Source organism: Corvus kubaryi, unplaced genomic scaffold, assembly GCF_017639235.1.
Source record: "Corvus kubaryi isolate FWS band 111438036 unplaced genomic scaffold, C.kubaryi_AGA036_p1.0 37353, whole genome shotgun sequence".
NCBI classification, from domain to species: Eukaryota; Metazoa; Chordata; class Aves; order Passeriformes; family Corvidae; genus Corvus; species Corvus kubaryi.
This window is the reverse complement of record NW_024581115.1, coordinates 3746175-3772220: the sequence shown is the minus strand read 5'-3', so window position 1 is coordinate 3772220 and position 26046 is coordinate 3746175. Positions and strand designations below refer to the sequence as shown.

Sequence of the window (26046 nt, the reverse complement as noted above, 5' to 3'; positions counted from 1 at the left end):
CCGGGGGCGGTGCGGGGCGCCCGGGGGCGGTGCGGGGCGCTCGGGGGCGGTGCGGAGCTCCCGGGGGCGGTGCGGGGCGCCCGGGGGCGGTGCGGGGCGCTCGGGGGCGGTGCGGAGCTCCCGGGGGCGGTGCGGGGCGCCCGGGGGCGGTGCGGGGCGCTCGGGGGAGGTGCGGGGCGCTCGGGGGCGGTGCAGCTCGGCCATGGCGGAGCCGCTGGATCCCGGTTCGTCCCCGCTGCTGGCGGCCGCTCGCCGGGCGCACGAAGCGGCTTTCGGGGGTGCGGCGGTGCTGGCGGCGTGGGCCCCTGGCCGGGTCAACCTCATCGGAGAGCACACCGACTACAACGGCGGCTTCGTGCTGCCCATGGTAAGGGCCGCGCTCCGCCGCCCCAGCCCCGGGCTCTCGCCGTGTCACCCTTCCGGGTCCTCCTGGCAGCCGCTGGGGGTCCCCCACCACCGCCTTCCCACCCCCGTCCCAGGATGTCCCCTCCAGGATAACCCACCCAGGAGCTTGAGGGATCTTCCGGGACCCCGCTTCCACCATTCTCCCCGCGGGATCCCCTGCCCAGGACCATGGGGTTCAGAGCAAGACCTGCTGCAGCCCCCCCCCTGCAGACCACCTCCTCACTCGCTTCACGGGGGATTGATTCCCTTCCCAACCACCTCTCCGAGAGGCTGAAGCCTTTTTTCAACAACCCCGTCAAACAACTTCCCGTTCCCAGAGAGCGATGTTTTGGTGGCAGAGATGGTTCAGAACAGCAGGAGCTTCCTGCTCCTTCCGAGCTCCTTTGGCTCAGCGGGGAAGTCCCCACTCAGTCCTAAATCAAACCTACAGCTAATTACTGTGAGGCCGAGGAGCGTGGGAGCAGGTCAGCTGAATTCCCTGGCAGGCAAGAAAACTTCCTGAAGCCTCTCCTATCCTTGACGTGGTTACCACGCCCTCGGAGCCCAACCAGCAGCACCTGGCACCGAGCTGGGAGGGTCAGGCACAACAGTCAGTGGGAAGACTGACCCTGGGTGTCAATAAATAGCCAGGAAGTTTAATTCTGTGCCAAGCTGAGCGTGCAGTGGAGGCTCTGGGGTGTTAAAGAGAACACTCGAGTGCTCCATCTGTGGGCTGAAGTCACCCGTAGCTGTCCCCTGCCTCCCGTGGGGATGCTCCAAGGGATGCCGCGGGGTCTGAGCCCACTTTCCCCACCCCCAGGCCCTGCAGCTGGGGACGGTGCTGGTGGGATCCCCCACGCAGGACGGGACCATCTCCATCGTCACCACCTCGGCGGAGGCGGACGAGCCCCTCAGGGTGCAGTTCCCGGCTCCCCGTCCCGGCAGCTCCCTGAGCCCGGGGCTGCCTCGCTGGGCCAACTACGTCAAGGGAGTCATCCAGCACTACCGGGGTAAGGCCGGGCTGAGGGGCGGTCAGAGCCCCCTTGCTCGGGACTGGTGTTCAGACCCGGCTTTGGGAGCGCTCCAGGGGCTCTCCCAGTGCCGGTGCAATCCTGCAGCTCCGCCGGGACCAGGCTCCAGCAAAGTCCATCTCAGCTCCAAAGGTCCCTGTGCTTGGGGGGGCTGCCGGGTCCTGCTCTGCTGTGGGTCAGCCTGTGTTCTGAAATGTTGGACAGGGGCTCCTTGTGTCATTCCCCGTGAGCTGTGCGGCACACGCAGCCCTGCAGGGGCTCACGGCCCCTCCTCCCTTCTCTTCCCGCAGCTGGTCCCGTGCCGGGCTTCAGCGCCGTCATAGCCAGTGACATCCCCCTGGGCGGGGGTCTCTCCAGCTCGGCCGCTCTGGAAGTGGCTACGTACACCTTCCTCCAGCAGCTCTGCCCTGGTAAGGCAGCAGCCACTCCTGGGCCCTGGCATCTATTTCCACGTGGGAGCTGGGATGAGTGGGGTGCACTTAGTTAGATCCCAACAGCCCTTGGGAAAATGCTGCTGTGAGTGGGTAACAATTCCTCAGCTGGCACTGTCCTGGCTGTGTGGCTCTTCCAGCTCATCCAGCCTGACCTGCCCAGACCTCTAAAATCCATGGACCACTCCTGGGGCTGGCCAGGGGGATGAGAAGAAGTTCCCTTGGGAGCATTCTCTCGCTACCCTAATGCCCCCAAAAATCAAGAGACCCAAAACACTGGTGTCAGTTATCACATCCAGCTGGATCTGGGGGCCCAGGCTGGCATGGATGCCATGCAGTGATGCAGGAGCAAGCACCTGCAGCTGCAAAACCTCATTCCATGGGAAAACAACCCTTTATCTCCATGTTTGCTCCCCCTGCTCCCAGGCAAGGGACCAAGATCCTGGAGCTGCTAACCTGTGTGTCTGCTGTGGCACAGATGACGGGGATTTGGTAGCCAAGGCGCTGGCGTGCCAGAAAGCAGAGCACACGTTTGCTGGGATGCCCTGCGGGATCATGGACCAGTTCATATCTGTGATGGGCAGGGAAGGCCACGCGCTGCTCATCGACTGCAGGTCAGGGTCGAGCGCTGAGCTCCCTGTGCTGTGCCCACCTCCTTGGGCAGCTGGGCATGAGCTGGCCCTGTGCATATGAACTAAGAGCAGGGAGGGGTTAACCCTTGAACCCAGCCCAAAACCTCATCATGGGGACGGAGCAGCCTGCATTTAATTCCCCCTTGTCTTGATTCCTCCTCCTGCAACCTTTCTGCTGCTTGCCTGGGCTGTCTTTCCCGCGGTCGTTAGGGTCTATTATGGAACTACTAATTGGGAGGGAGTGAAACACTAGAGTGAAATCCTAAACCACCTGGACTTTGCCTCTTTAGTTCAGGATCTGCCTGCCACGTAGCCTCACTCAGGTGTCCGAGGGAGGGCCGGGGCGGGCAGGGGGGACGGGCACACGGCTGAGCGCTCCCTGCAGGTCCCTGGAGACCGTCCTTGTCCCGCTGAGCGATGCCAGCCTGGCCGTGCTCATCACCAACTCCAACGTGCGGCACACACTGACGGGCAGCGAGTACCCCACGCGCCGGCGGCAGTGCGAGCAGGCAGCAGCGGCTCTTGGCAAGGCCAGCCTGAGGGATGCCACCCTGGCCGAGCTGGAAGGTGGGGACAGTCCCTCCCTCATCTCTGGTCACCATCTTGGGGCATCAAGGTCTTGGTGCTCCGTGGCCTGAGGCCTGGGGCAGGCAGGTGGGCACACAGCCCGTGATGGGAGCGTGCTGCATGCAGAGAGGCTTTGGCACAGGATGGTTGCAGGATGCACCCCAGCAGCATCCTGCAGGCTGGGGGGGCTTTGCTGCAGGGACACAAATGTCTCTGCAGAGGCCAGGAGCCGGCTGGGGGACGAGGTGTTCCGGCGGGCCAGGCATGTCATCGGTGAGATAGCACGGACAGCACAGGCAGCACAGGCACTGCAGCACAGGGACTACAGCATGTTCGGGAGGCTGATGGTGGAGAGCCACAACTCCCTCAGGTGAGGATGAGCAAGGATGCTCACAGCCTTCCTCACGTGTACCTGCACTTCCAGGCAGAGCTGGGCCAGGATTTGTGGATCCGGCATCACTGCCATGGCAGTGGCTGCACCAGGACACGAGTTCCAGCTGTCCGTGGTGCAGTGGTTGTGCCCAGGGTGCAGGAGAGGGCAGAGCACGGGTCTCCTCTTTCCAGGGATGACTATGAGGTGAGCTGCCCGGAGCTGGACGAGCTGGTGGCAGCAGCCCTGGAAGTCGATGGGGTTTATGGCAGCAGGATGACTGGGGGAGGCTTTGGAGGCTGCACGGTGACACTGCTGGAAGCTGGGGCTGCAGAGAGAGCCCAGCAGCACATCCAGGTATGTGGAGAAAAGCACCAGGAGATTGACTGAAAGATCTCGAGGGGCACAGCACAGGGACACTGTTGAAGTGTCACTCCTGAGCTATTTGGGGCTGGGGGGGGCCCATCCAGGGGTAGCCCTGAGTCTGTTGATGCCACTAAGCTCCTGCAGTCAGTTCAACACCTGTGCCAGTCACAGGGCCCTGCCCCAGGACCTCACTCCATCGAGAAAGGGAGTTGAAAAGGTGCTGGGGGAGCTTCAGGAAGGCCAAATCCATCTACAGAAAATTGGTCTGAGCTGAGCTTGGGCACTGCTGAGCTGAACACTGGCAGTTACGGCCCAGGAATGATCTCAGTGCCATCACCAGCATTCCCTAAATCAGCACCTTGGCATGCACAGGTAGCTGGAAATGCCAGCGGAATGGGGGTATCAGGACATGGGGCCTGTGAACAAGGCAGAGCATCATTTTGCTGCTCTATGAGATCATGGTGCGCCCTGTAAATAGCTGAGGGTGGGGAAAGAAGGGGCAGAAGAAGACCTGAAATGGGGAGAGACCAAAAGGACTGTGGCCTCTGCCAAAGGGGGGAGAGAGGGAACATGACCAGGACTTCCAGTCCATTGAAGGGTGGAGGTAGAGTGAGCGTGGAACTGACCAGCAGGACCTTTCTCCCCAGCTCTGGCATTTCCGAGCCTCAACTGCTCCTCTTGTTTTTCAGGAGAAATACAGTGGCACAGCCACCTTCTACCTCACCAAGCCCTCGGGAGGGGCAAAGGCTCTGCCCCTGTAGAGGAGTGACCACCTCACCTGGGAACCTTGGGCTGGCATTGCCTCCTTCCCAGAGGCTTTCCCAAGGGGATCAGTTCGTCCATCTGCAGTATTTGCCTAATAAACGCAAAACATTTGCACGGTTGTTCTGTGCCCATGTGAGCCAAAATCACTGGGGCCTGTTCCTCAGAGGATACTGGTTTAAATGCAGTTTGCACTGGTGGAAGGAGCTGTTACCAGGGCTGCAGTCACAGGAGGGGATGGCAGTGGAGGAGCAGCAGCAGGCACTGACACTTGGCAAAAGTTCCTGCTTGGGAATCTTCCTCTGGCACCTGCCCTGCAGCTGCTGCAGGTGGAGGATAGCGAGGGGGGGAGGGATTACTTAAAATTTGCTTCAAACAAACAAACAAAGAGGCAGAATATAGAGAAAATATTTATTGAGTGCAAGAGGAAGTCATCTGATCAAAGACCCGGTCTGGATCCAGCTTGGAAAGGCTGAAGCAGCACCAGCTCTAACAACCACATGAAATTAAAAAAGACAGGCCTGGGTTAGTGCATGTGCATGGGGAAGGTCTGGCTCCCTGGAGAGCAGCTGATGGGCCATGCTCTGAGCTTGGAGAACAGGATCATCTTTGGTTTAAATGCTTGGGAAACTCCCTTTATAGGCAGTTCTCAGTGTTGTACCCGGGACCACAAAGCTCAGGGAAAGGGGCACACAGTCCTTGTGCAGGAGGAGAGAAAACTCCAACCCCAGGCGACATGGGAGCAGGCAGGGAGGCAGGCTCAGGCCACTGGCATGTGCTCAGGAGAAATAAGTGCTTCTTGAAGGCACAGTAAAACCCCAAGTTTGGTGAAGGATCCCTTGAACCAAGTTAAAAACTGACCCAGCTCCATCTGCAGTAGTGGAGACTCCTGTGGACTTGATTCACCCACATCCATCTTTGGCTGAAAGAGGTACAACCCTTCCCCCTAGTGAAATAAAAAGCCTGAAGAGGAGAGGGAACTGTCAGCGATGAACTCTTCTTCAGAGTCCAAAAGAAAACAAAGGAAAAAGAAATTAAAACACAATAAAAAAAGAAAACCAGGAAAAAAAAAAAAAAAAGCTAAGGTACTTTGTCAGATCAAAGCAGGCTGGTGATGCTGCCAGGGGGCCCAGGCAGCTGCTGCTTTGGTTGGAAGCTGCTACCACTGCTCTGGGCAGGCTCCTCGCCTGCTCCCATGCGGCTGGAATGCGCCAGGGAGACCTTGCACTGCTCTGCAAGGCAGGGAGACTCCAGGGATCCTGCCCAGTACTGGGAAATGAAGCCCAGCAGGGTCTCAGCCCAGCCCTGTGTGAGTGGACCTGAAGCTGGGGCTGAAGGATCTCAGATGTGCTCAGGAGGGTGGGAGTGCCTGTTGTTCCCAGGCTTGCTCTTCCTTTGTGTTTGCTGATGTTGCTGCCGAGCACAAAGTCTTTTAAAAGATACCCAACGTCCTCTGCCCTGAAATCTCACACTTTCCACAGCAGCTGTGTAAGGAATCCCAGCACAGTTCCCATCTCAGCTGCTGGAGCCATCCCCGTCCCTCGCCTCTGGGCAGCTCCCAGCCCTTCTGTGTCCAAGTGCTCCAGCTAATGGATCTCTGCAGCGAGTGGATCTGGCACCTTGCAGCCTTCTGCTGGAGTCTCTGGTGCTGGAGGATACAAGGTCCAAGGCAGAGCCCACCAGCTCATCACAGGGTCCAAGTGGCCTTTGGATCAAGCCCTTAACTCATTTCTTCCCGTTATTCATGTTTCCCAGCAGCCACAATCCCAGTGTAACCTCTACATTCAGGATAGATCTTATCCACCTCCATTTTTTTATAAAATAATAAAATACATTTATATATATTTATATATATATACTATGAAAACTGTACAATATTGTATGCAAAAAAAAAAAAAAAGCATCAGAGGCCATCAAGTAATGCAACACAAACGAAGGGTTATTCTTTGCTATCGTGGTACCAAATGCCAGCAGCGAAGGACAGACACAAATAGGTGCAGTAAGAAAGCACAGGTTACCCCAAAACCCTACCTTGCAGCTCTCATTAAAAAACCCAAACTGAACAAAACAACCATCTCCAGTAGACAGGCGAGTTGCCAGAGAGCCTGGAGCAAAGATGGAAATGGTGACCCTCTATAAATCTGGATTTTGACTTCTGAGGTCCTCTCGAAACCAAGGAGCTGAGAAAAAAATCATTCTGTTCCATTTACCTGGGGAGGCTGGAGCCATGGAGACACCCCCATTTCTGCCCTGAAGGATGAGCTTACACACCCACCTGTGCCAGAGCTCTGAGTGTGCTGGGCTCCAAAGAAGTCCAGAGGCTGGAGTGCCACAGACGGTCTGTGCCCACAGGAGGAGCTGCCCAGGCACCGCCTGGATGAAGCCCCCTTGGGTCATTCCATAAAATCCTGCCCTCTGATCCCAAGAGTCCCGCTGGTGCTCGGCCTGCCCCGGCTCAGGCCTCGTAGAACTGCCTCTCCACCTGCTGGGTGAGGGTCCCGCTGGCCATCACGGTGCGGCTCACGAACTCCTGGGTGAGAGTGCTGCTGGAGTTCTCCACGCGCTGGGTGGTCACCAGCATCCCGTCTGCAAGGGGAAGGCACCAAGTATGGGCTCACAGGGAACAGGGTCTGCCCTGCCTCGTGATTCCAGGCAGTTTGTTTTCCCATCATAGAAAGTGGTATTTAAGGGCCTCTCCACACCAAGGGATCCAGTGCTTTGCTGTGTCAGTCAAGAGGATGGATCTCCTAAAGCTCCCAAACTCTCTGTGTTGCAGCATGAGCCCATGAGCTGAAGTGGGACAGCATGGGACAACTACATTGATGTGAATAAAGGGTTTGTCGCACTGCTCTGTTTTTACTGCTCTGAAGAGATCAAACCTTGCAGGAAGAGCTATGATTTGGTCCCCAGCGACAGTGCTGGAGGACTCTGGAATTCAGCATTCCCTCTGGGACTGGGCAGCACGTGTGGGAATGACTGCAACTGTCCCTGGGGCAAAGCGGGGACACGGTATAGGAAAATCCCACCTGATGGACCCTCCTTCCCTGCCTTTGGCACTTGAGGTAAAAGCAGCATCAAACCTTTGGCCAAGCAGAATTCCCCTTTGTTTTCTGAGGGTTGCAAAGCAACAATGAGCCCCTACCTGTGAAGTGGGGGTCCAGAGAGGAATGGCTGATGCTGGTTTTGGTGGTGTATTCAGTGGGGAATTTGTAAACTTCTTCTCTCATGTACTGCTGTCCTCCAAACTGGGAGAAAACACCTGGGAGAAGGAAAAGGGACAAATCAGTCAAGAAATAACAAGGAGCTTCCAATACCTCAACCCTGCACAGTGAGCACCAGCAGTCTCAGGAGTTTTTCCTTGCTGATATTGGAGCCAGGTTCAGGAGGAACTGAGAGGACTGGGAAGGTCTCACACCTGGGCAGTAAGAAGCTGCCTCCAGGTATTTGTACAAACAGGCAGAAGTTTCACCATAAGTTAAACAGTGGCAGGTGCTCCCTCATTCAGTGCACCAGGACTGGGACAGTGCTCACCAGGCACAGCACTGCCTTCATGGAAAACGCTGTCTCCATGTCTTTCGTGGAGCACGGAGTCACCACCAGAGCTGGCGAGTGACTGTGGGAGTTGGGTTGCCTGCTCTGAGAGGTTTCTCTTTGCACCTCCACAAAGACATGGTACTGTACCTCTGTCCTGAGATTCAATGGTGATGAGGCCTTCTCTCTCTGGCCCAAAGCCTTGGGTGGTGTTGGCTTGCACTTTGAACTTGTACGGGACATTCTCACTCAGGTGGGGCACAGTCAGGGTGGTTTCCAGGTTGTCTCCTTCGACATAGATTGTCCTGGGCTCCCCTAATCCACACAGAGTGGTGAAGACAGACAAGAGTGATGGTCCCTCCAAACACACTCCCCCCACCTCTGCTGCCTTGGCTTTCCCTGAGCTTTATACACTCCATGGGCTGTAGGATTACATCCACTTTTACTAAGGGTTAAGACAACTCCATTTCACTACAGCAGGGAACCTCAACAACCAACTTCCACAGGGTTTTGGCTGCAATATTCAACAGCTCCTTCCTCTTCCCACAATAGACCAGACCATGCAATGGCACAAAGTGTCAGGAGCCAGCAGCTCCCAGGCCTGGAATCAGCCTCATGTCCTCACTTTGTCTGCACTGATGTAAGCAAACAACTCTTTTATTGGTCCCAGCAAAAATGCAGCAAGTTGCTGCCTTAGCTGGAGGTATCTTGTGCTCTACAGAAGGGAACTGGGCTGCCTCAGCCTGATACCGTACCTCCTCCATGCAGCATCTCACAGGTGATCCTGTAGCCCAGGATGGGCCCATTGGGCTCACGGGGTCTCTCCCAGCTGAGGTGCAGAGAGTCTGGGCTGAGGGCAGTGAAAACCAGTGGTCCAGGGGCACAGGGGGTGCTCAGGGTGAAGGGGGTACCTGCAAGGGCACCGGGGACAGGTCAGAATCACAGCAGAGGGAGCCTGAGAGGAATGTGCACACAGCATTTATGGAATGAGCCAGAAGAGCTCAGCTCTCTGGACGAGTGCAAAGTGAGTGTGTGGGGAAGGTGGTCCTGTTCCAAAATGAGAGGAAGGAAAGGAGAGCTCAGGATGTGGCTAGAGGAGAGAAAACAGCCAGGCCAGCACTGTAGACAGCAGCAGAGACATCAGTGCCACCCTTCTGTCCCCAGCCACCTCACCTGGCACGGGGCTGAGCGGGCTCTGCGGGTCCACCTGGGACTCGATGGTGATGACTCCCTCCCTCTCGGGGCCCCAGCCCTCCTCGCTCTGCGCCTTCACCTTGAAGATGTAGGAGTGGTTGGGCAGCAGGTCCTCCACCACCACCGAGTTCTGGCTGGGGTTGGGGATGGTGATCCTGTGCACCTCTCCTGGGACACACAGGGAAGAGGAGGTCAACACCTCGTTGCAGACACAGAGCCACAACTTTCACCTAAACTCTGTCTCAAACAAACTGCCTGCAAAAGCCATCCAGGGGCCCTCCCCAACCATCCCCATCACACCTTGCCACCAGCAATGGTAGCGCAGGACAAGAGGTTTTTCCAAAAAAGCTTCTTGAAAAACTCAAGGAGTTTCAGACAAAATAATTCTATTTTCACTAACGCTGCCCTGAGATTCATGAAAAAATAAGATATTTTCATTTCAGTCCTTCTTCTAAGTCCCATGTGTTGAAAAAACACTCAGGTTAAGAAGCTTGGGCTGATGGAGAGAATCAGTCAAAGGGGAGTATTTTTGGAGGAGAGACGATTCTACAAGCAACCCCAGGAATTGTTCTCCCTCTGAGAGAAACAGGGAATGAAAGCTGTGGGGTAGCTGCAACATTTCCTGCACAAAAAAAAAAAGGCTACACAAGAAGCAGAGTTAGGACCCTGAATCCCAGAATGACTGAGGTTGGAAGGCACCTCTGGAGATCATCTGGTCCAACCCCCCTCTCTCAGAGCAGGGTCCTCCAGAGCCAGAAGACCCGGAGCAGACTCTCCACCACACCAAACTCCAGCCAACCCCCCAGTTCACTGACCTCCATTGAGGAGCTGGTACTGCACGCTGTAGCCCTGCACCTCCTTCTCGCAGCGTGGCTCCTGCCAGCTCACCTTCAGGGACGTGGGGCCCAGGGCAGAGAACACCAGGCGGGTGGGGGTGTCAGGGATGCCCAGCGGCTTCCTGGAGTCTGAGGCAGAAAGGGAGCATCAGGATGGAGATTTTGGGAACGGGGGCTAAGGGGACTGGGGGAGAGGAGGGGGTGGCACACACAAACATGGGATGGTCCTGATGGTTCGGGGAGGGTGTGGTGAGATGTCATCTCTGCAAGCTGACCTGTCATGGGGGGGGGCTGGCTGGCTCTGCACAGCTACAGGGAAGTCCCACGGCCTCAGGGTGCCAGGCTTGGGTGGGACAAGTTAAGGTAAGCTTCATGCCCCTGTGGCAGAGAGCCCAGAGCAGGGGCCTGGTGCTGGCTGTGACCCTCCTCACTCAACCCTAAGCACCCTGTCCAGTCTGCTAGAAGCTTCATAGACTTCATCAGGTGTAGGTCAATTAAGACTGGCCCTAATCTACAGCTAAATCAGCCCAACACCTCCAGGCTCTGTTCATGTGGCCTGGGACCACATCTGGGTGCTCCTCAGCTTGTCCCATTGGGACACAAAGCTCATGGAGAGCACTACAGGCCCCCAGGTGACACACAGGGACTGAAACCCCTCACTGAGAAGGAGCTTGCAGAGGGACATCTCAGAAGGAGCACACATTCTCCCCAAGAGTTCTCTGAAGGCCTGTGGAGTAAGACTGAGAACAAGAAGCTCATTAGGAGTGAAGAGGATGGGGACAATGAGCTGATGATCAGAGCATGGTGGCAGCAGTGGTGGTGAATGTTAATCAGTCCAGGTGGGTTGAAACCTGCAATTCACCTGCAAACAGAAAGGTGATGTGACGGAGGCGCAGGCTGGGTCAGGAGGAAGATCAGCACAGCACACAGCAAGCCATGGAGAGGAGGTTTGGGGTGAGCAGTGGATGGCAGCAGCTCATGGGTGGACGGTGGCTGGGCTGTTATGGGATGTGTGGCTGGGAGGAGACACTGCACAAGCTGTACCTATGTACTTGCACATCCCTGCGGACCCATCAGTCATGATTATAGAGTCCCGACAGCCAATGCTGGGGTAGTAACCCTTCACCTTTGCCCTGCTCCTGAAACCCACGTCCCGGGGCCGGAGGAGTGTCCTCCCAGCATCTTCATGGATGGGAGGGAGGAGTGTCCCCGGGTAATCTACAGAAGCGGTGCAAGAAGAAAGAGAAAAACACCATTGGAGATCTCAGAGCAGGTTCAGCCCAGGCTCCTGCACAGGTGACTTTTTAAGGCTCAGGTTTGAAGAATCTTTGAACCACCTTCTGTCAGCACCAGCTGATTGACACACGTGGAGCTGAAAGGCAACCACGCTGCTGGATAGAGTGAGGAGAAGAGACATGTGCTCTCCCTGGAGTGCTTTGTGGTGTGAGGATAAGGATGGAGCTCCCTTCCCTGAGCATGCTGCATGTGGGGGGTGCAAACCCCTTCCAAACTGGTCTGGAAGCAGAGAGGCCTTAGCAAAGCACCAAAGATCAGTGGTGGGGACATGACCTTCCAGACCTGGGGTTCATAGGCCCCCTTAGCTGTGAGCACAGTCCTCACCCCACGAGGACTTTAGGGTGCAGGTCCAAAGGCAGTCATGGGGATGGAAGGGAAGGATGGGTCCCATCCCTGTGGTACTCACCGTGCCCCATCAGCATCGTGGAGTAGTCTCTTGTCAGCGAGGAGCTCCCCATCACCCTGTGCTCCTGGTGCATGTGGGAGCTCAGCTGGTGGTAGCTGGTGTTGGCTGTCCTGGTCAGGGTGCCACTGCCGCTGCCAGGGAAGGAGAAGTCCACCCGGCCATTCAGCAAGTGCTCTGTGGAAGAGGGCACACCGTGAGGAACGTGGCTGTGGACAAAGCTGCTGCTCCAGTTTCTATGGAGAGGAAGCAGGAGGCATCGTGGTGCCCCCCCTGCCTTGGCTACATCCTAGGTTCAGCTACTCTGGAAGGTGGTTCTGGAACGCTACATCTAGAACAAGCCACAACACCCAACAGGTGACACAGAAACAAAGAGGTAAACAAAGACTTCTCCCTACACCCAGCACCAGACACACCCATGGTGCCCAAGGTAACTCCAGACCTCGGCCTTGCTGGGGCACTGCCTTGTGGTTCTCGCCACATTCTCTCACATCTCCCCTTAGATGCAAGCACAGGTTTATAATTTCAGATTTTGAAAGAAGGTGGAAGAAGGAAAACGGCCCTTTATGGAGGCGGTTTCTCCAGATCTCATCCTGGATCCCATCTCAGCTGGATCTGAAAAGCAAACTCCACTCCGTTGTTCTGGTCCTTGACAAACAAATCCCCATCCCCTCCCAGCAGGCCAGGAGAGATCAGCCACCTGTGAGAGAGTGATTTCTGTTTAACAGTCCAGCAGATCTGCCCCAGAAGCTTGGGGCACTTAATTAAGGTGAAGAGCTGCCCTTGGAGGTGGCACTTAGCTGGTATCATCTGAGTTTGCTCCTGCCTCGAAGGTCCAGCCTTTGGTAGAAGCAACTTGCTAGCAGGCTCCCAAGTCCGTGCCGAGATGGGGGTTACCTTGACACTCTCGTGAGCAGACACACCGGGACAAGGTTTTGAAGCAGATCACACCAACACGAGGGTGGGCACACAAGGGGAGGCAGGGGACACAGAGCCCATCCGCCGGCCCCTCAGCTCAAAGCAGGACGAGACAGGACACTCAGTGCTGTAACGGAGCCGTCCTTCACCTGCTTGGGGCCGGGGCGTCCCGCTCCTCCTCACACTGCCAGGAGCCACAGCGCTGTCCTCCTCGTGGAGGAGCCCCTCGGTGTCCGAGGAGAGGCGGCTGCTGCCAGAGAGGCGGGGAATGGTTTCGGGGGGGAGCCTCCAGGTGATGCGGCGAAGGTCCAGGTCTTCTCCCAGCAACGGCACAAATTTCCACCTGGAGCCTTTTGGGACAACGCAAGCACTGGTGTTGGCACGGTCTGCAGGGGTCAGGGTGGGCCACCCACCACCTCCGTGCTGCTTGCTGGGACAGGAAGGGACAAGAACCAGTGGGGACGATGCCTGTTCACAGCCTGTGTTGCCAAGTGTGAGCTGAGGAGTTCAGGTGGTGCAACCATCTGGTAGGTGGAGAATGGTGGGAGCGTGACATGCAGGGGGTTCCTCAACCCCCGGACTGTTTTCCAGCCCTGTGTCCATCATGACAAAAGGTGAGAGTCAAAGTCCCACCGGACGCCTGTCCCTGCATGAAGAGTCTGCAACAATTGTCCTCTGCTCAGGAGAGGTTTCGTCACTCTTCGATGCTCAGTTGGGGTGGTTGGACTCCTGCTGTTCCCGTCACCTTGCTCTCTGAAAGGACCAGGGACTCGCTCTTGGGTCCGAGGCCCTGGAGAACCCCCCCGGAGAAGATCCTACAGACACACCCCATCGCTTCACTTATGGTTCGTTTCCCCTCCTTTTCCCAGCACAAGACCAGGGAGTCAGCCTCACTCAGAAAGTGAAGGGATAGAGGAAGAGAGGCCAGTGCCCTCCCAGCACTGCTGAGTTCCCTCCTGTTGGCTTAGCCTAGATCCCAAGCATCCAGGGGACTCAGAGCTCTGTGCCTTTGCCGGCGCTTGTTTGCTGATGTCAACTCTCATGGTCCAGCCAAATGGCAACACAAAGGGAAGATGAGCAGGGAGGGCCATGAAGAGCTCCTCTCCCACCCCACACTGAGGTTTCTCTTTGCCCCATGGCTATGACAAGGAGGCACTGGTCTTATTTACACTGTGAGCAGCCAAGTGTTCCCATGGATGCAACTACTGAGCTTTGGAAAGGCCGATCTCCATCATCTCCACGACTGGATCTCCCCATCTCTGAGAGATGGAAAGGAGCAGTGAAGCTCGTTACTGAAAGCTGGTATTAAGGAAAATGAACATTAGAAATGACCTTTTCAAACTCAGAGACACGAACCTGAATCATCAGAGACACTGGGCCGCTTGCTGCCGGCTGGAGAGCGGAGCACGTCTGTGCTGTACATCAGGTAGCTGTCGTAGTCCTCACCTCCCTCTGCATCAATGATGGGGACATCAGGGATGATGGGGACTGCGGGAGAGGTGGAAAGCGCCATTAGACAAGCAGCAAAAAAACCACACAAGCAGCAAAAAACCACACAAGCAGCAAAAAACCACACCATGCTCAGGCTGGCCCTCAGCATTCCCAGGGTGGCTGGAGCAGCAGAGCAAACAGGAGGCAGGGAAGCAGCTGGGGTGATATCCCCAGCACGGCTCCTGCCCCTCTGCCCCCTGGCCAGGCTGGCACTCACTGGACATGGGGCGCTTGGGCTGCGTGGCGAGGTTGATGGTGGCTTCTCTCTCAGGCCCCCAGCCCGCGCCGTTCCTGGCCTTCACCATGTAGCGATAGGGCTGCGACTCCCGCAGGTTCTCGATCAGCACCATGCGCTTCTTGGGGTCTTCAACCAGCACCTTCTTCATGGGCCCAACGGGTACTGCAAGGCATGAGCACGCCTGTCACCCACCAGGCACAGAGGACCCCACAACACCCCGCGCTTTGGTGTCAGGATACAGCCTGGCTCTGGAAAAAGTGCAGCAGCTCTTTGGGCTGCTCACAACAGGCAGCATCATCTCAGGGTAATTCCCAAACTGAATGCTGAAGTCAAGCTACAGGAGAGGTGTTCTGTGTCACAAATAACACCTTCCTGGCACCCCATCCTTTATCTAGACCTGTGAACTAAGTTTTTGACATGAAAAACAACATAAAACACTTTGGAAGTGAATGGGAACAGAGTTCTCTGGCATTTGCAGGGTTAAATCCTGACTGGTGATTTTTCTGTGCTCTTTCCATCAAGAAGTGACCCATCCAAATGCCAGTTCTCAAAAGAAACATGCCTGGAGCTGTTCTGGCTCTGCTGCTGCTTGGGACCAGCCCAGTCTGCAGAAAGTGTCCTCTACCCCTCACCTGGCTGCACTGTCCCATCCAAAGATGAGCTCTTACCGTTGTCATCGTTAACAAGCCCATAACTGACTTCGTAGGCCGTGATCTCCCCGTTGGTTTCCGCAGGCTCAGCCCAGCTCAGCTGGGTCACGGTGGAAGACACGACGTTGAAAGCCAAGCGCCCAGGCTCGCTGGGCACTGGGAAGGAAAAGCAAAGGGTCCCCGTCACTGCAAGCCAGGAACCAGTGGGTGCCCAGAGTTCCCCAGATCACAGCTGGGTTGCAGTGGGAGACACTCGGGGCTGGAGGCCTCACCCCAGTGCTGGGTGCAGAGGTACAGACTTGCTCCCACGTGGAGGGAAGGAAGGTGTGGGGTCACTCACCCTCCTCCAGCGTGCGGCAGCGGATGATGTCCGAGTAAGTCCCTTCTCCCATGGCGTTGTAGGCGCAGACTTGCATCTCGTAGTCGCAGAAGGGGTAAAGGTTACTCAGCTGTGCTGATGGGGTTTTGACATCAATGAGATGGGCTTCTGACTCAGGGTCTCCCTGGATCCAGTATTTCACCTGGCAAAGCAAGAGCAAGCCGTGATTCCTTCAGATCCTCACATAATGGGTGACAAACTCCTTGTCTCTTACTAAATCTGCTCTGGGAACGGTGTTGTGTCATTCCTCTGAAATGGGAGGCCAGGACAGCCTGGGCACTTCATGATAAGTGATGGAAAGGGAGATGGAGTCACCAGGAATCCTTCTTGCATATCCCTCATCCACCCAGCAGTGGTTCCTCAAGGATGGAGGGGACCAGAAGGGATGAACTTGCTCCCTTTTTGGGTGTGTACTTGGATCCTTTCGGTACAAATGTCTGTGTGAAACACCTGCAGGCTGGAACCCACACTCTTCCCTGGGATCCACTCACCCCTTACCTTGTACCCCAGGGGTTTTCCCGGTGGAGGAAACCAGTTGAAGCTGATTTCCCTGGAGCTGAGGGCACGGGCGTCGGGATTCAGCGGCGCACTTAGGCGGCCTTTGGGGGACTGGGGGACCTGGCTCAGGCCAGACATTGAGGGGACACCATCCACCAGCTCTGCAGACAAGAAAGATCACATCAGCACCAGTCCTCCCCCTTGGATGAAAGAAGGAAGCGTGCCTCTCTCAGCACTGCCCTGCCATGCTGTGATAAATCCATTATTTATGTCATTGACCCACTTGATAACAGTTTTCCTTGTCCAGCCACAGGAAGCACCACGCACCACTCATGGCAAGTCCTACCTCTCCCTTATTTTTATGGATTTCACTCAAATTCCCAAGGAAAAGGAATTAAGAATCCCTTTTAATTTCCTTTACCCGGGGAGACGATCCATCTTCTCCCTGCCCACTGATCATTCCCACTCGTGCCTCTAGAGGGGGACCCAAATCCGCCAGTCGGAGCTGGAGGAACCTCGCTGCGGCTTTTTGAGCAACGCTGGAACTCTGTGCACCACATCGGGGTGGGCTGGTCCGGGGAGGGGGAGTCCCACAGCCCCCGCAGTCACTGTCACCACCTGCTTGCCAGCCCCTACCTGGGTCAGCGATGGCCACCGTGGTCTGGGGGTAGCGGCCAATCTTGGCGCCGTACTTGGGGTGGAGGAGGTCGATGGCAAATTGCTTGGGCTGGCAGTTGTTGAGGAGGGTGTCTATCTCTGTCAGCTCCAGCAAGGGCACCTGCACCTCCTTTCGGGTCTCCCCAGGCTGGAAGACCAGTTCACCCTCCGTGAGGATGTAGTCCTGGAGGAGAAGGAAGAGGTGTGTTCAAGGTGAGGTCTGATGGGGCTCTGAGCAACCTGATCTAGTGGAAGGTGTCCCTGCCCATGGCAGGGGCTTGGAACAAGGTGATCTGTAAGGTGCCTTCCAACCCAAAGTGTTCCATGATTCTATGATTACAGCCTGCAGCATCCATGAGGAGACTCCCAAAGAGCTTTCCCTCATTCCCCAGTCAATCTCCATTTGCCTCCCAGTGCCCACAGCTCCAGGGGCAGCCAGTACCCTCTGCCTCAGGCACAGGCCTCCTCTCAGGTCCTCCCTCCCTGAGGGACCAAGGGATGGAGAGGAATGTCTACCTTTGTGCTGACCTCAAGCCTTGGGTCCCCTCTCCCCCAGCCACATCCTGATGACCCCTCTTCTGCACCCCCAGGGCTGGCCTTTTCCCAGCCCTACATTCCCACTCCTGCCTGCCTGCCAAGGCCAGGAGCACCACCCTTACCCTGCCATTCTTGGCGGTGAGGTCCCGGGTCCTGTAGGTGACCTGGGATTTCCCGTTTTCTAGGATCTCCCTCACGACAGGGATCTTGGCCAGCTTATCAAAGCGGCTGTGGGAATAGGCTGGCTGCAGGAAGGTGATGAGGCTGCTGGCTGGAAAGGGCAGGAGAGAAGGAATATGTAGAGCAAGCACACAAAGAATCACATCACAAACACTCAGGTGTCCTCCGTGAAGAGAGTTCCTGTCACCCACAGGTGTGAACTGTGCAGGAACCCCATTGCATGGGCTGGAGAATCACCACTCCCCATTTGTGCTCTCTGCTGAGAACAGCCAGGTGGGAAGCAGAGGGAACGTGCTGGGGACGTTAGCACAATAACATCAAGGGGGTTTGGGTTCACTCCAGCACTGTATGAGCTGGAGCAGCAGAGGAATGTGGTCAGCCCTTACTCGGTCATGGAACTGGTAGCATCTAAACTTGTGATGGTCAAATGTTTCTGCCAGCAGGGAAGATGCCCCTCCTTCGGATGCTTTAAAGGATGCTCCAGTTTAGACCCAGGTGACTTCAGAAAGGAGTCACCAAGCAAGTCTCTGCTCTGGGGGTGCCCAGGTATGCAGACTGTGCCTCACAAACCACACCAGCCCGTCTGCACACGGGACACTCAAACACCAACACCTTCAAAGAGTCACAGCCCCTCACCTTGTTCTTTGATGATGGTGATGTTGACAACCCTGCGCCCAATCTTTGCGATGCCATTGGGGACCTCGATGGCCTCCACCTGCAGCTGCTTCTCATCATCATCATCCTCCCTGATAAAGAGCGGGACACGGACGTCCACCAGCTCCACGGCCTCTTGGAACTCCACCATTCCCTGAGCATCTGGGGGAAAGGGCAAGGGTGAGAGGTGGGAAATAACCCCCTGTACCCAGCCAGGAGGCAGCGCTGGGCTCTGCTCCCTACCTTGGTCTGAGGTCACTGTGTAATAACCCGGTGCAACCTTCAGATCATTGAAAGCCTCGTGGGAAACGTGTTTTTCCACCACTTTGATGATGTCTGGCTTGGCTGAGTAAGGGGCGGTGAGCACCGTGTCCACAATGGTGTGATCCTGCCTGGGAGGGGGGGAGGGAAATGCAGGTGAGAGCTGAGACCAGAGTAACTCATCTCATACAGCAGCTGGGGGCCAGTGAGTGTGTGGGGCACTCAGTCACCCCACACGTGTGTGTACAAAGAGGGAGAAGCTGCACCAGAGAGCTGCAAATTCCTCTTACCTTTTCCCAGAATTGGGCTGTAACCTGGGGGAATAAAAAAACCCCACCAAATCAGAGTGACTAACACCTTTAGAGAGACAAAGTGCTGTGTGAATCACAGCCCTGTGCAGGTCTGAGCTGCAGCACTGCCCCGCGGGTGCCAACCCATCCCGCAGAGCCCCAGCACATGCTCCCTCCTGCCCGGCTGCTCCCTCCCGCCCTGGGTTTCCCAATGCAGTGAGGAAACGTGCCCACAGGGGAGATCACATCTGCACCAGGCTGTAGGGAGGAGATACCACTCCCTGCTCAGCACTGGCATCCCCAAATTCCTCCCGGCCTGCACCAGGCTCTCCTAAGTTTGCATCAGGCTGAAACTTTTGAAGCCAGTGGGAATTCTCCCATCGAGCACCATGCAACCAGGATTTGTTCCTGCTGCTCCAAAGCCAGACTCAGCTGAGATCTCCTCCACAGCCGGGTGGGCTCTGCTCTGCAGCCCTGGGTGGGTGAAGCATCACACCAGGCTTGTCTCACAGCCCACGCTCCCTCCCAGCATTGCAGATTTCACCCCCCAGCTCTCTGGTCCATCCCATCAGCAGCAGCACCCTGGGGGAACCCTGCCCTGCAGGAGTCTCTCCCCCACTGACTCACCTGAACTTGGTCTGCTGGACCTTGTGGCAGCCAGGAATGTGCTTGAAAACGTCGTTCAGCTGCACGGGGCAAGAGGGGCTTTCACAGTGTATCCCTCACTGAACAGGGATGTGCTCAGTGAGCAGATGCTGCTGCCACAAAACACAGGAGCCCTCTGACCCACCCCAGGCCCTCCCAGACCAGTTTTCTCCCCAGGACACGGCAAGAGGCTGCAAACTGAAGCCAAACAGGAGCTTCAGATCACATGCCCCAAAGCAAACCTGAAACCTCAACGAGATTCTTTGCTAATTCTTACAATTGTGACCTTAAAAATTGTGCTTTCTCACAAAAGAAGAAAAACTGCTCCTGTGTGGCTGTCCCCAAGGCCACCCCAAGCCCCCCTTGTTTGTGCCCAGGCTCCTACATTCTCCTCCACTTCCTTGCGCAGCTGCTCGCACTCCCGGGTGTCCGGTTTCACCAGGTTCTGCGTGAAAAGCCGGGCCAGCCTCAAAGACAGCCCGTAGGGAACTGGAAAGAGAAATTCCCAAATCAAACTCCTTCCTTCTTGGTCAGAGAAATAACCCACCCAGAGGCTGGGAGCACGGGGACACACACCCTGCTCCGTGTCCAGCTCCTGTGTCACCAACACCCCAACCCCACAGCACCAGCAGGGAAAACCCTCTCTGAGAACGGGAGGGAGAACTGGGAAGCTCTCTGCGAGATCCAGAGAAGGAAACAATGTCCAGTGGTGGCTCTGGACTGATGAGGCAACAAAATCAAGGCTGGGTCACTGAGCTCATGAGACTAAGACACAAGCAGGGCACACCAGGAGGTCTCCAAGGGCCCTGCCACAGAACAGGGCTGGACACGGGACTGTGCTGCTCAGCTTCCCCCAGGATGGAAGCAGGTAAAGGAACAATCACCCTTGTAATTGGGCTGGGAGGTGACACTCCGGGGCCACCAGCAAGGCTCTGGGTCCTTTACAGCAGCCACAACACCTCCCCCGCCCTGTCCCTCACAGGTGACACTCACTGAGGTCCTTGGGGTTGGTGGCAGCAGGGGAGGGGACGCCCTGCTTGTGGACATTGTTGTGGATCTGCCAGCGGACCGTGTCCCGACCCTTGAGGGAGCCGCTGCGCACCAGGGGCGTGTCCAGGTGGTCCGAGGACATGAGGCTCTGGCGGAGCATGTAGTGGTCCTCCTTGAAGCCAACGGTGCGACCTGCAGAGCCAGGGGCGGGGTCAGAGCCTGGGCACACTGGGACAGCGACAGCCACCAGCTTCCCAACGCCAGACACTCTGTTCTGGGGGATATTTAGGGTTTCCACCATGCTAAGGGGGTTAGGATCTCGGGAGGGGAGTGAGATGAAGGGAGCAAGGGGTGGCCATGAGCAGGGAGAACACATCTCACCAGCTAAGCATTACAAGGCCAGGAAGAGCCAGCAGTGGGATTCCCAGCAGGGCATCCCATGGTGTGGGGCAGGGAAGAAAAGTGGACCAGCATCTCCAGGGCTCCTTGTCTCAGGCTCTCTGCTAGGAGCCTTCTCCCTGATCCACCTCTCCAGCTCACAGAGGAGGGATCCCTATCCCAGCACACCCCCAAACCAAGGGAGGCAGTGCATCCCCCAGACCCTTCTTCCCCCAGGACCAAGGGCTGGTACCTCGTGCGCAGCAGGGAAGCAGGGCCAGGCAAGCCTAGAAAACAAACGGCCAGAGACACAATCACTTTGTGGCCAAGGACAAAACCCCTCCATGTCTCCATCGGGAGGATCCACATCAGCAGGGATGCATGGGCAGCGGGTGCATGGGGCTCTCAAGCTGATTTTAGCCAGATGGGGGATTATCTGGCTAAAATTTCACCAGTGGCTCATGTCAGCAATAACAGAGGTGCTGGATACCACAGGGACATCCCCAGCCAATCTGGCCGTGCTGGAGGCTGGGTGGATTCTAGAAATGCGTCATGTTTTTGGCCATACCTGATTCTCTCCCTGGGCTGGGGCAGCCAGCTGAGACACTCACCTTGCAGCAGGCACAGAACTTCCAGCAGAGCAAGAGCAGCAGTCCCAGGAGCAGGATGAGGAAGATGAGCAGTGGGATGAGCCAGAGGAAGCTCCCAGGTGGGCACTCTGCAAGCGACAGCAACGTCACTCCCAGGCATCAGCCCCCATGTGGGGTGTGCAGGGAGGGAGCAGGGAGGCAGGGACAGAGGGGAACGGCTGGACCACAGCTCTCTGAGGGATGGAGCAGCCCAGTTAACCTTGGGAATTCCTCACAACGAGGAATGCTGTTCAGGGAGGGCTACCACACCTCTGCTCACACCCAGCCATACCAAAGGGCTATGCAGCACCTTGCGGCAATCCCTGCCCATGGCAGCTCTGATCCCTAAAGGTCTCTCTGAGTGCGCCACGCTCCACACCTTGCAGTTCACGTGACAGACAGTGTCACCCACCCGTGTCACACAGCAAGGTGGGCAGGGAGGTGCTGCCTGCAGCTGACCCTGCCCAGGGGCACAGCAAAGGGACAAAGCAGGGATTGCAGGCACTGTGGAGTTGGTCACTCTGATCCAAACCCCAGGCTGGACATCCCCTGCTCCTCCCAGATCCCTGCTCACCTTTATTCTTCTGCACACGGACGGTGGTGTTGGGGAGGACGCTGGGGTCTCCCTCCAGGGTGTAATGGTAGGTGCAATCATCATCCTCATCCTGGAAGGAGCAGTACTCGCCAGCCTCCTCTGTGGGAAGAGGGGACACAGTTGTGAAGTCACCAGGGCCAGGAACGACTTGGGGAGCACCCTACACGCACACACGGAGCAGGGCACACAGGAGACACTGCACGTGTCTGCACCCAGCTCTGCTTCTCATGTTACCTTTCTTCAGCTCCTCCACCATCTGGATCTGGAGCTGGCACGAGCTGCAGTTCCCTTTCAGGCTGCCCGTCCCCCAGGTCTGGCAGCGGACACAGTCCCGGATGCTCTCACACACAGCCTGGAAGCCCTGGGAGAGGTGGGGTGGGATGGTCAGGGACACCCATGGGAGCGAGGGAGGACACAGCCTCTGAAAGGCAGAGCTGGAGACACAGCACTGCATCCTCACCCCAGAGCCAGGGCAAGGTCCAGGTCAAAAAGAGGAGTCACTGAGAGCAGGCAGCTAATGAGGGATTTATAAGCCCAGCTGCCTCCAAAATCCCTTATACCAACAGCCTGCATTTGGGCAGCAATTAGATCTTCTCCAAGGGTTTCAGTAGCCTTTCTAAAACACGATCGAGCCAGCTTTCTCCATCCCCTCTGTGGCATTAGCCCATGTTTGTCAATGGGGAAATCAATTGTGTTCAAGGCCAGGTTGGGTAGGGCCCTGAGCAACCTTATCTAGTGGAAGGTGTCCCTGACCATGGCAGGGGAGTTGGAATGAGTTCAGTTTTAAAGTCCCTTCCAATCCAAACCAGTCTGTGATCCTGTGAAATGAGTTTCTTCCCAGTCTTGAGGCAAATCAGAACAAGCCACAAACTGAGCCTCCAACCTCTGCCCATCACCAGGGTGCAGATAAACACAGACAGACTCCCAACAGTTGCTGCTGGTGAACAGGAGGGCAAAAACAGCTGGTGGCTACAAAGCAGCTCCCATGCCAGCCCCTTCCTGGCCACAAGACAGGTGAGAAAAACCCTTGCTCAGGATTTTGCTCCTGACTGAGATGTGCCTTCATCTCTGCTTTGCCTTCCTTCCCTGGAGGCTCTGCATGGGAATAAGTGATAAACCCGGAGGGACTCACCAGGGAGTAGCTGATTTCACAGGTGGAGCTGGTGTACAGCGAAGCCATGTCACAGATGCACCTGCCACATTCACACCTCCCGTGGTTATTGCAAATGCCCTGGGAGAGAAGAGGCGGCAGCCGGTGTCTGAGAGCAATCACAGACACACAGTGGCTCTGGGACTCGGCAAGGTGCCCCAGCAGCCCAGAGATTCCAGCCCTGAGGATCTGCCTGGCGCAGTGGTCCCTGGGGAGGGCAGGGCAGCACCTACCCCTCGGCTGTCGATGCAGGTGTCGTTGCTCGTGGGACATTCACAGCCTGGGCCCTCCCAGCCGCTCTCGCACACACAGGCGCCCCTGGAGCAGCGGCCACGATCTGGGGGTGACAGGAGGGGTTACCTGGGCTCCAGCGCTGGGCCATTCCCCCCGCCCTCTCTGTGGCTCCCCCACTTTCTTCGGGGTGCACAGGGGCTGCAAAGGGGCTTCTTCTTGGGGTGCGAAGGGGCTGCAAACAGACTCCACAGCATCCTCCCTGCCCGTCTGCAAGCGCAGAGTCCCTGCCGCCCATCACTGGTCACTCAACCCCCCGTGCCAGTGCCACCAGCCCAGGACACCCCGTCTGTGCCACCAGACCCAGCACATGCCCCAGCTGGGGGGCTCTGGGGTGCTCTCACCGTTGCAGAGGAAGCCGGAGGTGCGCGGGCACTGCAGGACGTCGAACTCGCAGAAGGCGCCGTCGAAGCGCAGGGTCTGGTCCTCGGAGTAGCACTGGCACTTCCCGCACAGGCACTCGCCCCGCCCCGAGCACGGCTCCGTGTCCCCCGGGCGGATGCAGGCTTTGTTGTTGAGGGATGAGGCCGGGGAGCAGTCGCACGTGTCCCCTCGCCTGGGGACAGAGATGGTGCTGAGAGAGGCAGGAGCAGAGCGCAGCACAGCGGGGTCCGGGCCAGGGTGCCCAGGGCATGAGTGTGTGTCACTGTGGGTCCTCGGACCCAGCAGGATCCCTGGGAGAGAGGGGTGTGGATCCGGACACAGCCCTTACCAGCCCGGGTGGCAGATGCACTGTCCGCAGACAAAGTTCCCGTGGAAGCTGCACTTGGGCGAATCCAACTCTTGTTGCTGGAAGAGAGGAGAGAAGAGGCATTGCTGAATGGGCCCAGCTGCCCCCAAGGCCATTTCAGGAATCAGAAGGGCAGATCCAGGGGCAAAGTTTTGCCCTGAAGACCAAGCTCTGCCATAGGACACCACGCTCAGCTTGGAACAGGGCAGTGATGGAGATCTTGGCCAGGCTGAGCATCGCTGAGGGGTCGAGCAGGACCCACATGCACCAGCCAACACATTCCCACCACAGGCTGGCCTGATGCAGGGGACCTCTCTGCATCACCCCACCTGTTCACAGGGACACACGTCGCAGACGACAGCAGTTTTGATCGCCAGGCTGTCGCTCAGGGACGTGAGTTTCACGCGGATGACTCCGTCCCGCTCCTTCTCCGGGAGGCTGCAGACGTGCTGCCCACCGACGTACTCCAGAGCGTTCACATGCATGTGGAACTTGCCCTGAAGGAAGGGACACACTGCAGGGATGAGCCAGCTCTGCTGGACCACATCCCAGCTGGACATGGGAGCTCATCCCCTCACACGTGCTGTCCCTCCGCTGCCATCCGAGGACTTACCACTTTTCCACGGATGATGTGGAAGGAGCCAGATTCTGTCTTTTCAAACATTGGGGAGGTGAACTCTGTCTTCAGGCCTTTGGGGGTGGCATCAGCCCGAATGTCCATCTTGGAGCGGATGCGCTGGGTGGCAGAGGATAAACACAACGTTGATTGTCAGCAGGACCCGGGAGCACCCCGTGGCTTGCTCCAGAGGGGCCACATCCTGCCTCCTGCCCGCTCAGGAGGTGCCCACCCTCTGCCCTCCCTGGGAGCCAGAGTGAAGCCCCAGAGAGCACCGTTACCTCAAAGGCTGTGTGGAGCAGCTCCACAATGTTGGAAGAGTCTTCCTGGAGCACCCCGATCTCAGAGATGGGGAAATACTTGTGCAGCTTCTGCAGAGAGACAGGAGCTCCCTGAGCCAAGGCCGTGAGAACCCTCCTCTATCACGGGAGCAGGTTCTGCTTTGAGCAGGACTTGGATCAGAGACCTCCAAATGCCCCTTCCAACCTAAATTATTCTCCAACTCTGTGCCTCCACTGCTTTACAAGAAGCAGAAACCACCACAGGGAGAGTTCTAGAAGCTCAGATTCCTGCACCCAGTAATACACCCCGAGACCTCCCACAACCCAGAGCAGCCCCCCAGCACAGTGTGGCACCCTCCCAAATATCAAGGTATTGGTTCAGCACTTGGGGACAAGCGATGGCAGAACAATTTCTCCTCACAGCTGAGCTGAGGCAGAGGTCCTGGAGGAAAGGTAATCCCACGTGGCATCACTGCCGTGGTCTCCTCACCTCATAGTAGCTGTAGGAGTGGTTGGTGACAGCAAAGATGGGGATGATGTTGTGCTGGCCCAACAGGCGCACAAGCGTGGGCACTGAAGGATAGTCCTGCTTGGTGTCGTACACGTAGGTGCCGTGCCTGTCCAGGTGGCACTGCTCATCGTTCCTCGCCAGGATCCCTGCCAGGACGTTGGTACCATCAGCTTCATAGTGAAAGGCAGACTCGGTGGAGAACACGAGCAGGTGAGTGCTGTCATTTCTCCAGCCAATCTTATCCTGCAGCCAGGGAAGGGGAGAAGGAACCTTTATCTCTGTGCCTCCCAAACCCCTGCGCAGCATTTGCAGCCCTTGGCAAGCCAGCACTGACAGGAGCTGGAATACCCAAGGGACAAGGCACCACCTGCTCCTGGCAGCAAACACAACCAGCCATGTGCCCCCAGGAACCCCAGCACCCATTGGCACCCCCAAAGCATGGGGTGTCTCCCACCCAGCAGCTCGGTGCCAGGCACATGTGTGTACAGGGGGCAAGCCCACGCTTCCCCGGACATGTCTGGAGCTGTGCTCATCCCTCAGCCAAGCAGCCAAGCCCAAGTGGGCTCTTTTCCAGGGAGCAGAGTTTCATCACTGCGGGCACGGAGGGGGACAGAGCAAAGAGCACATGCAGGGTGCCCAGCAAGCAGCTCCTGTGCTCGGCATCAAACACCAGG

General features: G+C 57.0%; 2 protein-coding genes across 5 annotated transcripts in view; one reads left to right on the top strand and one right to left on the bottom strand.

Annotated features, from left to right (window-relative positions):
• The first annotated feature begins 166 nt into the window (after nucleotides 1–166).
• Nucleotides 167–4665, top strand: GALK1 (galactokinase 1). The gene is made up of 8 exons (XM_042032560.1): nucleotides 167–367; nucleotides 1205–1394; nucleotides 1706–1825; nucleotides 2325–2460; nucleotides 2864–3045; nucleotides 3265–3415; nucleotides 3610–3772; nucleotides 4471–4665. The coding sequence occupies exons 1-8, from the start codon at nucleotides 203–205 to the stop codon at nucleotides 4540–4542; spliced, it is 1179 nt and encodes a 392-aa protein (XP_041888494.1). The 5' UTR covers nucleotides 167–202; the 3' UTR covers nucleotides 4543–4665.
• Nucleotides 4666–4940: 275 nt separating this feature from the next.
• Nucleotides 4941–26046, bottom strand: part of ITGB4 (integrin subunit beta 4) — a 28874-nt gene continuing 7768 nt past the window's right edge. Inside the window, exons 8-42 of one of the 4 annotated variants that reach the window (XR_006016731.1) lie at nucleotides 25352–25615; nucleotides 24862–24951; nucleotides 24578–24700; nucleotides 24294–24461; nucleotides 23947–24023; nucleotides 23579–23790; nucleotides 23177–23280; nucleotides 22926–23024; nucleotides 22028–22154; nucleotides 21773–21892; nucleotides 21181–21287; nucleotides 20823–20856; nucleotides 20195–20383; nucleotides 19587–19690; nucleotides 19184–19242; nucleotides 18557–18580; nucleotides 18249–18397; nucleotides 17988–18167; nucleotides 17294–17442; nucleotides 16614–16818; nucleotides 15978–16138; nucleotides 15441–15621; nucleotides 15119–15256; nucleotides 14430–14612; nucleotides 14078–14209; nucleotides 12871–13071; nucleotides 11807–11980; nucleotides 11149–11322; nucleotides 10084–10233; nucleotides 9248–9436; nucleotides 8830–8985; nucleotides 8225–8389; nucleotides 7686–7802; nucleotides 6819–7129; nucleotides 4941–6723 (exon numbers count right to left, since the gene is read on the bottom strand). Coding sequence is in view for 3 of the 4 variants with exons in the window: in XM_042032549.1 (XP_041888483.1) it covers nucleotides 6999–7129; nucleotides 7686–7802; nucleotides 8225–8389; nucleotides 8830–8985; nucleotides 9248–9436; nucleotides 10084–10233; nucleotides 11149–11322; nucleotides 11807–11980; nucleotides 12871–13071; nucleotides 14078–14209; nucleotides 14430–14612; nucleotides 15119–15256; nucleotides 15441–15621; nucleotides 15978–16138; nucleotides 16614–16818; nucleotides 17294–17442; nucleotides 17988–18167; nucleotides 18249–18397; nucleotides 18557–18580; nucleotides 19184–19242; nucleotides 19587–19690; nucleotides 20195–20383; nucleotides 20823–20856; nucleotides 21181–21287; nucleotides 21773–21892; nucleotides 22028–22154; nucleotides 22926–23024; nucleotides 23177–23280; nucleotides 23579–23790; nucleotides 23947–24023; nucleotides 24294–24461; nucleotides 24578–24700; nucleotides 24862–24951; nucleotides 25352–25615 (4836 nt within the window). In the remaining variant the exon portion in view is untranslated. Of the gene's footprint in view, nucleotides 7130–7685; nucleotides 7803–8224; nucleotides 8390–8829; nucleotides 8986–9247; nucleotides 9437–10083; nucleotides 10234–11148; nucleotides 11323–11806; nucleotides 11981–12870; nucleotides 13072–14077; nucleotides 14210–14429; nucleotides 14613–15118; nucleotides 15257–15440; nucleotides 15622–15977; nucleotides 16139–16613; nucleotides 16819–17293; nucleotides 17443–17987; nucleotides 18168–18248; nucleotides 18398–18556; nucleotides 18581–19183; nucleotides 19243–19586; nucleotides 19691–20194; nucleotides 20384–20822; nucleotides 20857–21180; nucleotides 21288–21772; nucleotides 21893–22027; nucleotides 22155–22925; nucleotides 23025–23176; nucleotides 23281–23578; nucleotides 23791–23946; nucleotides 24024–24293; nucleotides 24462–24577; nucleotides 24701–24861; nucleotides 24952–25351; nucleotides 25616–26046 lie in introns of all 4 variants that reach the window. The other 3 variants (XM_042032549.1, XM_042032550.1, XM_042032551.1) reach the window with 3 other exon arrangements.

Excerpts from the sequence above, each read along its gene's own strand:
- GALK1 (XM_042032560.1), top strand. The coding sequence starts at position 203 with ATGGCGGAGCCGCTGGATCCCGGTTCGTCCCCGCTGCTGGCGGCCGCT. Across the intron at positions 368-1,204 it reads GCGGCTTCGTGCTGCCCATG|GCCCTGCAGCTGGGGACGGT; the intron begins GTAAGGGCCGCG and ends CCCCACCCCCAG. Across the intron at positions 1,826-2,324 it reads CCTCCAGCAGCTCTGCCCTG|ATGACGGGGATTTGGTAGCC; the intron begins GTAAGGCAGCAG and ends GCTGTGGCACAG.